At 30.0% G+C, this 12,946-nt stretch overlaps 1 protein-coding gene across 4 annotated transcripts in view; it reads left to right on the top strand.

Annotated features, from left to right (window-relative positions):
* The window catches only part of LOC111613090 (rap1 GTPase-GDP dissociation stimulator 1-like), a 73,549-nt gene that overhangs the window by 16,977 nt on the left and 43,626 nt on the right, over nucleotides 1–12,946 (top strand). For 2 of the 4 annotated variants that reach the window (XM_023354397.1, XM_023354398.1), the window contains exon 3: nucleotides 3,009–3,152. In XM_023354397.1, the coding sequence (XP_023210165.1) occupies nucleotides 3,009–3,152 (144 nt within the window). Of the gene's footprint in view, nucleotides 1–3,008; nucleotides 3,153–12,946 lie in introns of those variants that run through there. The other 2 variants (XM_023354400.1, XM_023354399.1) reach the window with 1 other exon arrangement.

Below are 12,946 nucleotides of genomic sequence, written 5' to 3'. Positions count from 1 at the left end.
CCAATATCTGGATTCAAAGACAGAACAATCTTCGTTATGGTAGATAGATGTTTATTAGTTAATCTTGATCTGTAAGCTGTTTTATTTAATTTCAGAAAAATTACATTGAGGCTGCCAATTTGACACTCCTGCCCTAAAGTAATCCATGCATAACATTGTTTTTAAGATACTGGTTTTAAAAAAAAATGAAAAACTTTACTAATTTTATTTATTGCATATTTAATTTATAGTTGTAACACAATAACAACATAACAATTTTCACTCTCACTTTTTCATAGCCTTATGACTACTTAGTTTATAGTTCATATAGTATTAAAAGATAAAAATATATCAAGAGAAAAATTAAATTATTTGTATATCTTATAGATATAAATTACCTGTAATTTGTAGTAATGTATTTTATAATGAATTAACCTACTAATTAAATAAAAATAAGTGTTCTTTATGATATTCTTTATTAAAATAGGTCTTCTTAATATATATAAAGATTATTTACTGTCAGTCTCAGTTGTATAGTTGACACTTTATTCTCATTTTCATGAAAGTAGCCATACAAAAATGTTTAATATCAATAATAATGCTCATAACTATCAAGGTTACTTTGTCATTATATTAAGGAAAGTCATCCAGTTGATAAGTAAAATTGCCACTAGCAAAGTAAGCAACTGGAACATTCTGGACTTTGCGGGTTGCACCAAATTTTTTTCAAATAAACTGTACACACCAACTTTTTGTCATAATTTTTTGCAGAAAGTGCATGAATTATTCAAGTGCATTTGGTATTAAATGTAATAGAATTGATAAAAAAAAAATTTTTTTATTATAAAGACTTCAGTCTAATCTTACTTGTAATGAAAATTTATCCTGTACAGTGCAAGTTACAACTTCATTATTAAAATAAAAAATAGAATGTTTTGTGTATTCAATGCAACAGAATCTCTTCTGTGTTAAAACTGAGTTTCTGAAAATTGATATTACCAAAGCATTGATAATACTGTATTGTGGATGGACTGATGTACAAAATATTGTTTATGCAAAATGACTTTTTGAGACGCTCTGCCCAATTATTTGTTGGTTTGAAAAATATAAAATTTAAGACACTTAAAAAAAGGTTTTGAATCCAAGTTCTCATTGAAGATAAACAGTTTACAAGTCCACAAAGAATTGTTACAAAGAAAAGAAACCAGCCAAATCTTATTGTGCATATTTGAACCGGATATTAAAAATTGATTCACTTGCTGATGTGGATGCACCATTGATCTTTTGGTGTTATAGAATCTTAGATGACAAAGTACGCAAATCTTTTCTTCATGGAGTGAAAACCATTAAATAATTTGAAAAAAAAAAATTTTTTTTATGAGTCAATTAAACAAAACATGAAACAAAATCTAAGATATTCATGGAAAAATCTTCATCTGGTGATATATACAATCAATTTAACTATGGAAAAGAAATCATGTCAGCTGTAATTGTCTTGATAAATTAAAAGAAAAGAAATCATATGTGAGCTCAGGATTATTTTTGCATTTTTTTAAAAAGAAAAGAAATGCTTCCATTGACAGGAATTTGCATGTTGCATCAGAATATTTTATGTAAATATACTGTTATATAAATTTTAAGCTGTAAGAACTGTAGGATAATTTTTAAGTATAAAATTATAAAACAATGAAATACATAATGGTAAATGTAATATATATGTTTTGAGATTTCTAATTTTATTTTTTAAAAGTCATTTAATGGATATAACCATAACTTTGAAACTTTTCAAGATGTCAAAAACTGTTCATTGAAATACCTTGGGACCAGCAGCACTATTAGCAACATAATTCCAAAAACATTTCAATGAAAAGTTTTTGACTTCTTGAAGATTGAAAGTTCTAGTTGCAAAGCATTGAGAAAAAGTTTAGAAAATAATATTTTTCATTTTTATTTAACCATATTTCAGTTATAACCAGTTAAATATTTTTTATTTTTTCAGTTTGTTTACATTTAATTTTAAATTGAATTTATATAGATTAATACTGTATATTAAAATACCATATTTATTTGCTTATAAGACGATCTTGCATATAGGATGAGGTGTGACTTTAAAGATCAAAATAAAGAAAATTAGATTTATTAACACAGTTTAATTTTATTTTGTTTAATCACAAATAAAATGTCAAATGCACATAAATGCACACATTGTTCTTCAAAAATTACTGGCATTTTAAACTTTAAGGAAAAATATTGTAAAATTGACAACATAATTTGTACATGTAAAGCTGGACAAGAACCTTTTTTGCCAATTCTTAATAGTCGAATCCACTCTGTGATTACACTTAGAGTTTCTCTGAATTCTGATTTCCGAATAATCATCTGTTTTCAGGTGGGAATGGATTAAAACTTATATCGTGCTCCCATGTGATTTTGGAATTTCAATCTTGAATTCAATTCAAAAACTTTGCTTTTCCTATTGCTATTCATCTTTACTCCTGACAATACACAAGAATGGTTGAAATGACCTAAATAAAATACTTTTGTTTTTAAACACCAGAGGGTGAGCATCTGGTAAAAAATGTGAACACACGGTTCACAAAATTTATTATAAAATTCAAAGAATCCTTCGCTCGCATGTGTAAGACGACCTAGGTTTCTGAAGCAATGAAAAATGAATAAAAACCTCATCTTATATGCGAGTAAATACGGTATCTTAATCTAGTTACAAAAATGTAATATCTATTAAATTTCTTGCATTAAAATTTTTTTCTTTATAAGTTGATATAAGTTCTTTATATTTAGGATATTTTATAAAATATCCTAAATAAAAATGTATGCATCCAATTCTGTTTTTACAGAATAGATATGATTCCAAAATAATCTGTGTAAAATACAGAATTGGGTGTATATATGTTTTGTTCAAGATATTGTATTTTGAAAATATATATTTGAATTCATTTTTATTTAGAAGAAAAATATATGAATAGCTATTTATTTAAATTAAATTAGAAATATATTAAATATTTTAGATGTTGCTCGAAACTTGGTGAAAGAACAACATGGAGTTGGAAAAATGGTTGATTTGCTTAGAAGGCTATTAAAATTAGAAGAAATTCCAGATAGTTTGCGTAATGTAGCATCAGGATGTCTTTTAAATTTGACTGATACTTATGGTGAGTTACTTAAATCTTTTTCTTTTTATCTTACTAATAACAGAAAAAATTCTAGAAAATTTTATTTCTTCGTTTTTCTTTCTTGCATTGAAACCACAAAAAATTATTATAAACTATGTTCACTGTTCTTATGATGCTAGTTAGTTTTTTTTTTTGTAAATTTTATGTATAATTTTTATTAACATTGCAATTGTTTACAGTATTTTTTAGCATTTAGAATGTTCTGTTATAAGCTTTCTTGTAATAAATAATTTTGATAAATCCTTCTTATAATAGTTATCTATGAGTAGTAGTTTGAAAGTAATAAGACTGTTGTTTCAAATAAGTTATTTATTTAAAATAAAATTTGATTTTTGTTGCTTTTTAAAATATTGCCTTCCAGTAATATTTGTTAAAATAACAAAAAATAACAATGCTGTTTTAATTAAAAATTTTTTCTTCCTTATTATGTGCATTGTCTATTTCTTTCTTGTTCATGAATTACAATATTATTTTTAAATGCTGTTTTCCAGTATTTCAATTATTTTTAATTCAAAGATACTTTTGGGATTTGCCAGATGGTTGTAATTAAAGTACCTTTATTCAATGCTGTCTGTAGATTTTTAGCAGTCTAAATGCAACCAGATCTGTTATAATGACATTTTAAGACATATGGAGGATATTTTTGTAAAAAAACAAAAGTTATTACCAAAACTTACCACAATGGCACTTTTGGCACTGCATGCAACAAACAATATCTGTAGAACATTTTACTTTCACAAAACACTCATGTTATACAGAGACTAGTTATGCAGGAGATACTACTCAGCAATAATCTCCATTATGAAAGTTTTACACCTTGAGAATGGAGATCATATTGAGCAATGTTCCCTGTATCCTACCAGTATTGGCAATAAACAGTGTGCTCAATTACTGATTAATTGATCCTTGGTGATACTTCTCATTTGTAAGGTGGTACCATGTTTCAAAGCTGTTAAATTTGTAAATGTTCTCAATAATCCATACTTTTTAAGTTTTCTTACAACCAAAAATCACATGGATTAAGATTCAAAGAATGAAGTGGCCAGATGGTAGGAAATGCACAGCTATTTATGCTATTAATAGTGAAATATTGTCACAGGAATTTCTGTATGTAGCATTTGAAATGTGGAGATGTTCTATCTTGCATGAAAGTGATTGAACTTAAGACATTATCACTTTTGCAATTGGGGTATGACAAGTGTTGAGCATCTCAGCATCTCTGGCCTATCATAGAGCATGTCACAGACTAATTGATACTAGTAAAATTTGTTGTTCAGATCAGAATCTATTGAAATCATTGTCTTTTTAATTTCAAAAAAAAAAAATCTTCTCATTGTGCATGATTGAGTGAGTACAGTGATTATCCTTAATTCTTCAGTTACAGATTATACAATCTTCATAAGGTGAGCTAATGCAATACCATATTGAACAACTCAGCTAGATTCTTTGTTTTCCATTTTTTTTTTTCCAGGAAACTTTTAAAAAAATAACAATGCTGTTTTAATTAAAAATTTTTTCTTCTTTATTATGTGCATTGTCTATTTCTTTCTTGTTCATGAATTACAGCATTATTTTTAAAAGCTGTTTTTTGTTGTATAAAACATTTTAATACTGATTTATCTAAGACTAGTAGAAAAATTTTTAGTACATTTTTGCATACATTTAAAATCTACTTCAAATGTTGAGTATGCTTAATTTTTCTTGAGGAAACAACAGAAAATTGATAATTAAACATATCTAAATTCATGCAATGGCCATAGCAGAATAAATATGGTAAATCAGTACCAGTTAAATAATGGGATAAAAATTGGCTCAAAAGTAAGTTGCACGGAAAGAATCAAATTATTTATGTAGTTATTTTTGTTTACATTGCATTTGGCAAAATAAGTTGGTAATTTTTTATAATATAATATAGAATAAAGTAAAGATTCCTAAAAATTTTTATCCTATTATCTGATTGGAGTCAATTCACTGTACACCTGCTATGACCTTTGTCTAAAATACAGAAAAATTAGAATTTAGTGCAACAAATACTTATATGGCATTTTTGTATTTATCATAAATAATATAAAATTTTTAATTTCCATAAAATTTTAAGTTGAAATGACATTATCAGTTCATTACTCATAGAATGTTTGGGAGTAATTTGCTTGTGCTTATCACAGAATTCTAAAAAGATATACATTAAGAGAAAAGATACAGAAATTAGAAATGCAATAACAATTTTCTATGGGAAAAAATGTATCTATTTTCNAATACCATTAAATGAAAAAATCATGCTTGTGTAACTTTTTGATTTATAAATTAGTTAAAAAAGATAAAATTCCTAATGACAAAGGTCAGAATATTTAAAAATCTCAGTATATTTTTGACAATAAACAAGATATTTCTACAAAATAAAAAAAAACTATTTTATCTTTTTTACATTTGACAGTAGATATTAGTATAAATGATGCTATTCTATTTTTAATTAAATGAAACAAGGGACTTGTCAATCAGAATTTTAGAAGACTTACTTATTACAACTGTGAATCTGTAATAAAGAAAAAAGGAAAAAAGATGTATTTCTCGATTCTTCAGTTTGGGAAATATAAAAAGTTATTCAATAGGTCTTATGCTTCAATATAATGCCAAATTTTTTATATCTTTATGGCAACTTATTCCGATTTTTAAACGTTATAAAACAATAAATAATCTTGAATATCAAATTTTTATAAAATTAAATGGAACATGAGTGTATCTAGACATAACATCTCATTACAGTACTAGTGGGAATGAAAATGGTATTTGTAATAATATCATTGTCTCTTCATATCTATAATAATGTGCTAAAGCAATCTTTTATTTTTCACTTAAATGTAAATTTTTCTCTTTGCATATCCTATAGAAATATATAAATTGAAAGTAAAATATTGGTTTAATTATGTTTTTATGAATTATAATAAACACTATCTACCAAAAGTAATTATTCACTCTTTAGACAGCAGAATACAAATACATTGTTCCTGTGCAGTTCTATTATAGGTGGCAAATGGAACATCTTGAGTATACATTATTTTAATATGAATTTTTGTAGTTGTCAATGAGTAACAAGCTCTCTGAATTCGAGAAGGGTGTCATTGTTAATTGCCACCTAGTTGGCTTGTTAATTCATGTTACAACAAAAAATTGTAGCACTCTAAATTGACTCACAGTTAATACTTCTATTAATTGCAATATATAGGAAATTTTAAGAATACATCATAAATTAATTAATTAATCAACCTAAATCTTAATAGATAGGATGTTACAGAATAATGTACATGCAACTATAGAAGAACAAAACATGATGGACACTACAAGACAGGAGTTTCAAGCTGCAATTAGAGCCATCTTTCTGTTGGTCAAGGCTTGAATGTGACATTATTATGATACACTGTACACAAGCATCTAACAATAACTGTCATGAGCTAAAATGTGTCAGAATTGTTCCATCAAACAATGGAAATGCATTCTATGGATTGACAAATCCAGATTTATATTTTCCTAGTCAAATGCATGTGTTTGGATGTGGCAATTATTGGAAAAATGTCTGCTACCTGAGTTCATTGTGTCCATAGACAAATAGAGTGTAGAACGATTTCAGTCGATATGTCTCACAGATTCTTAATAATGTTTGAAGTTACCTTAAACAAATACTGAAATAGTGGACAATGAAATGCAGGAATGTATTTCATTACAGGAAGATGAGGATTGTTACATCTAGAATAACAATACTTTTATGAAAAGAATTGCAATCAACAGATAGACTAGCCAGTTCTGAATCCTGATCTCCCCACAGATGATATACACACCCTGATATCCATCACATATCCAATTTGTAGGATGAACAGGTGCTGTGAGTGCAGGCCAGTCCAATACATCGTGTACTAAACTGTTGAGCATGAATTTACTTCAAGAACAGTGGAGGAATATGAAGTTACCTGTATAGCTTGTACTAGTAGAATGTATATTAGGAGATTGTAGCCATGATAATAGCAAGAGTTGGTCCAACAACAAATTGAAGAGACAAGAATCATCCCTTTAGTATACAATAGGAATATCCAAGTATTTTTGATAAATAGTTTATTTTACTGTTTCTGTTTACTGTTACTGTTTACTGTAAAATTGCAATTTAGATTTTATCTTAAAAAACATATTTTTTTTATCATTAACCTTTTATTAATGAAAACACAAATTTATTACACTAATCAAACATGTTATTTGATTAGCTGAATACTTTTATTAAATAAACATTTTTCTGTAATTTAGATATTGCTAGAAAACCATGTACAGACGTAAGTATGGTTGGACCTCTTGTGGATCTCTTATCTAGTGAAGATAATCAGACAGTTCTGCAAGTGTGTCGTGCCTTGGCTAATATCTGTTATGATAATGGTAAGACATGCATCAGTTTTTTTAATATGATTATTATAAACAAGCTTATTTAGAAAGTTAATAAAGTAATTAACATTTATTTTATAATGAAATTTTTCATATCTAATATATTTGCATCAGATAGAATATTGCTTTCTTTGTTTTTGAGAAAGTAATTACACAAATAGTGCTATTATTCATTCCATAATAGAGATATAAGATCCACCAAATAAAATTTTTTATGATATATAGTGATACCTCAGTTTTTGTTGACTTTGGTTAGCGTCTGTTTCAGTTTTCGTCAATTTTTTCCACAAAAAATTTGTCTTGGATTTTGTCGGCATACCCAGATGATGTCACTGCTAATTTTGCAAAAACAAAGAGTGACCCATGCATTTTCCTGCTCAATGTAGCATTGTTTCTCGTTGTGTGAGCATTCTGAGTAGTGCTCATACAACAAACCCGGCATGTACCATTTTGTGTGTTAATAAAAATGAATGAATGAAAAAAAAAAAATGAAATGTGTTAGCATTACCCTGTGCATCTAGCAAAACAATTCCATTACTTTCTTTTCCCTTTTGCTCCATCATGGGTCCAAAGAAAGTTTCCACAGCCAGCAGTCCTTCGAAGAAGAAAGCCACGAACATGATCGAGTTGAAGGAAATCATTGAAAAATACAACAATGGCATTAAGATTGCTGAAATTGGCTTCATGTATGGGAAGTCACCATCCATGATAAGTTTTATTGTGGCAAAAATGAAAGTAATAAAAGAGGATAATGTAGCGAAAGGCCTGAATGTAGTACCAGTAATGAAACAGAGATCGCAAACAATTGAAGATGTCGAACAGTTATTATTAATTTGGATCAATTAAAACAGTTAGATAGCTATTCTATTTTGGAGGCCATCATATTAGTCTCTTATATTCATTTCTTATTGTTTATAGTATTAAACACTATATTTATTTTTTATAAAATGTGTTTTTGGTATGTATTTTGGAGTGTCTAGAATGAATTAATTGGATTTACATTGATTCATATGGAAATAATTGCCTTGGTTATCATCGGTTTCAGATTTCGCTGATTGTTTTTGGACGGATTGTCAATGAAAACCAAGGTATCACTGTATTCATGTTTTTTGTAATCAATTTTATCACAGATTAGTAATGAAAATGTAAAATTACAGTGGGTGATCGGTTAACAAACAGATCGGATAATGAACACTTTTGCGAAAGATTTTTATGTTCGGATAATGAACACCCTACAGAACAAACACAAGAAGAAGCAACGTAAAATAATGAATACAATTGGTCTTCCCTTGTTTTCGGGCAACAATTCGAAACTTTTCGGAATGTGGGAGATGTCGACATCAACGCTCAAGCCAGTATATACCGATCAGATAGTATTCCTTCAAACTTTGAAACTCTTCCTTGTAATTTCAGCCTTTTATTTTTCTGACAAAAGAATTCTTTTATGTATTTGCAAGACTGTCGGGTAGGCACACATTAAGTTTTGTATTTTCTTTTCGAAAGGTGAGAGTATAATAGCAAAGGTAGAGAGTGGGCTAATGTTGCTGGGCAGTATGGTGTGAACAGGTCTACAGTAGGCTGCAGTTCAATCTTATTTAAGAAAAATACTGTATAATCAAGAAGACTCAAGCAGCTAAAGGAGTAACAAAAATCACATCTGAGAAATAAAGAACATCAAAGAGTTCATAATGGAACCTGAAACAGATCTGACGACAGAAGAATGCCAAGAACTCTTGAATGAAGAACACTGAGAAACTTGGCGAGATATGTTTTTATCTGAAAAAGAGGATTAATGTCGATATCTGTTATTAAAGATTCTTTGAAGAAGTGGGAGGATGTCAGAACAACAGTCTTATACCCCGTTCGCACACAATCCACGACTCACTTCGATTTCAATTTACCCACAATCTGGATTGTGACTGTCGCCAGTGGAAAGTTGTGCTGTTCGCAGAGGTAACTCGCTTGAGAAGAACCCGGCTATTACATGCGATGATAAAATTGACATAACTATGTGGTAAGTCACGAACACCAACAAACAAAATGAAAGTTTTGGTTAGAAATAAATACTTTTTCTTGCCGTATATCTAATAATAGACAGATGTCATCGTCTATCCAGATGTCTTTTTTATTTTTCTGTCGATAGCCGGACACGTATTCAGCAGCCATCTTGTATTTTTTCGCGCGCGTGGGATTGTGGGATCTCTCTTATGACTGGATCTAGTTTCAAGAACTCTCTCCAGTCGATCGCGATTTAGCCTCGTTTCAGTCGAGATTGAAACGGTCGAGAGCGTTCGCACCACGGAACTCTCTCCGACTTAAGCCACAATCTAGATCGAAATGCTCTGTGCGAACGGGGTATTAGAATGACATCCAAACTAGGTTGAGGCTTGGGGATTTCTACAATTGCAATGCTATTAATTACTTACAAAAAATCCTGAAGAAGAGAGAAAAGCAATCTTTAACACTTTCAAACGAAAAAAACATGACTAATAAAAACACAAGACTGTGTATGTATGTATTTTTACTATTACATATAAATAAACGTAGTAAGAAAGTATATATTTTTTATTTTTGAGGGTCTCCAGAGCGAATTAATTAAATTCCCATTAAAACCTATGGTAAATCAATAATTGGTTAACGAACAATTCGGATAGCAAACAAAGTCTTGGAACGGATTATGTTTATTAACCGATCACCCACTGTATTTTTATTTAAAGAAACATGCTGTAATAAGTTGAACTCCCCAAAACATATAAATATTGAGTAATGGTGCCGTGCATGGTAGTGGAATAAAATCAGATCACAAAATTATAACTTGGATTGTTTAATATCCTCTTGATGTTCGAAGATGTGGGACCGTATCATTCTGGTGGTAGCTCCAATATAGATAATTTCCTCCCCTGATATTGTATGTTTTAATGGAATTTTATAAACCCCAATTTTTCATTCAATGTGAGTGTCTCTATCATTGCACAATATTCTTCGTAGTGATAGTTGAGGGGTTATAGGTAACATAAAAGTATGCTTCCTGAATATGCGTGTTATTTTTAGTGAGATGGTGCCCAAATATGGTATTGGAGGGTTTATCATCTTTAGGCTTTCTTTGTTGCAGAGGAAAGACTTTGGAAACAATTTGTTTATGACCTGATTGTACGGATATTGATATTTGGAATTAGAATATCTGGCATTGTACACTACTCTGTTGATAATTTGTAATTCTTCATCAATTAATGGGAGGATGGAATGAGAAGTGCTCTCCGAATAAGCAAAGTAATAGCAGAGTTTACAAAGCATGAGGGCTGGAAAGCAGTTACAGGGATAATATCTGGCCCTCTGTTGTTTTTGTAATGAACTGCAAAAGTTAGCTCCGAAGATCTATGCACTTCTGCAAAATTTCCTTTTTAGATTTAGAAATCTAAAAAGGAAATTTTATTATCTTGCTCCTCTTCTACAGTGAAATTGATGGAAGGATATATTGAAGCTAGCATTTGAATAAATTTGTCTAAATCTTCTGCAGAGCCGTCCCATGCAAGCAAAATATCATCAACGTATCGTGGACACATGATAGGATAGTGTAGTGTTAAAGGTGCATGGAAAATACAATACTCTATATTCCTCATGATGAGTTCCACTAAAATAGGTGACAAAGGCGAGCCCATTGGTACACCCTGGGTTTGTTTGTGTATTTTGCCATTAAATTGAAAATAGTTATTTTCTGTAATAAATAAGAGCCTCACACAAATGTAATACATGTGATATGGGGTGCCCAGAACTCAGTAGAAGTGCATTAGCAAGCATGACAGCTTCAAAATGTGGTACCGATGGATATAATGAAATAACGTCTATTTTGTACAACCGGTATGAGTTAGTGGGAAGATTACTTAGTGTAGCCACAATGTTAGCTTTAGCATTTAAAACAGCATTGGTTACAAAGTTGGAGGGAGGTACTAAAGCAGAGATATGTTTTGCCAGTGCTGTCTCGAGGAAATATGTAGGATGGGAGCGTTTATTAATCAACGGTCTTAAAGGCAGGTTTGTGTGTCTTCACTTCAAAGAATAATCTTGGGCAAGCAATGTTTGTTGGCGGATTAAGAGAACCAGTTAAAGAAGCTGTTACTCCTGTGAGTGCAATAATCTTACATATCTTCCTTAGTATAGTTGATGTCGGTTCCTCTTTTAGTATAATTGATTCGCACTGTTGAAGGAATTCATTGGATCTTGATAGGAAATCCTGGTTTTTGCATAATACAAATCTTTTATCTTTATCTGCTACTAACAGATTTAAATGATTGCTTGTAAGATACGATTTAACTATCCGAGCAGTTTGTGCATTTGATTTGCTGGATTTCGAACTTCGTTTTGATGCTATGTTGGTTATTGCAGAAAGCTCCAATTTAGGTTGCAATTCTGGACAGCAAGTATTCTTTATAGCAGCAATGGTGGGAGGAATATGAGTTATGCGTAATCAAACGTTGGCATATGTTTCGTACCTCGTGATATTATTTGATGAATATTTGCTGGTGCATTTGCAAGATTATAATACAGAATCTCAATGTTTTTACTTCATTTGTGGCAGGACATTTTCTGTAACCAATAATATTTACTATTCAATTTCTTCTTGACTTCTCATGCATTTTTGTTAGCAGTATATCTTATCTTGTCCAGTTGTTGGTACAGAATAGACTGATCACACTGCTTGTCAAAGAGAAGGTGGGCCAGATACATCTTATCTTCTTCTTCTGATATCATTCTGCGTTTATTCTTAATAAGTTTTGCTAGGAGACTTCATTCCATTCGAGGTAATAGAGCTCGAACTTCTATTGGAAATGCTCTGTATTTAAAAGAGATGCACCTGGGGATGAGTGTTCTTTCGAACACTTTTGTCACTTCACTCATCCCCAGGTGCAACTATTTTTGACAACACAATTTTCTCATTTTGGTGTTATTGCCCAGCTTTCTCACATGATAAGAAATTTAATGCCTTCAATTTTGCAACAATTAAAATTTATGTTCATTATGTAGCAATACCATTTAGTAATTGTGATCCCAAACATTTATTTGGTAATTTCTGAATTCTTGGTGGTCCATGCATTATTTTTTTAAGCTGTTCATTTCCTATATAGAAAACATTCCTGTGTAAACAGTCAGTAACAAATTTTGATATTTTCTGTAATATTTCGAGTGATGTTTATTTTTGAAATTATGTATTCGACTTTTGAAATGTACACGACTGTTTCACAAAAAAATTAAAAATAAAATTATAGAAATTAATTACTGGCAACACTATTTGTTGAATTTAAAAGAAAACATTCCCCTGAGTGCAAGAAAACAAAACATTTGACTCACTACTG

The sequence above is a fragment of the Centruroides sculpturatus genome, unplaced genomic scaffold (assembly GCF_000671375.1).
Source record: "Centruroides sculpturatus isolate CEXI.00-Female unplaced genomic scaffold, Cexi_2.0 scaffold1070, whole genome shotgun sequence".
In the NCBI taxonomy this organism is placed as follows: Eukaryota; Metazoa; Arthropoda; class Arachnida; order Scorpiones; family Buthidae; genus Centruroides; species Centruroides sculpturatus.
The sequence above is the reverse complement of the archived record's forward strand: the minus strand, read 5'-3'. Positions and strand labels throughout refer to the sequence as shown.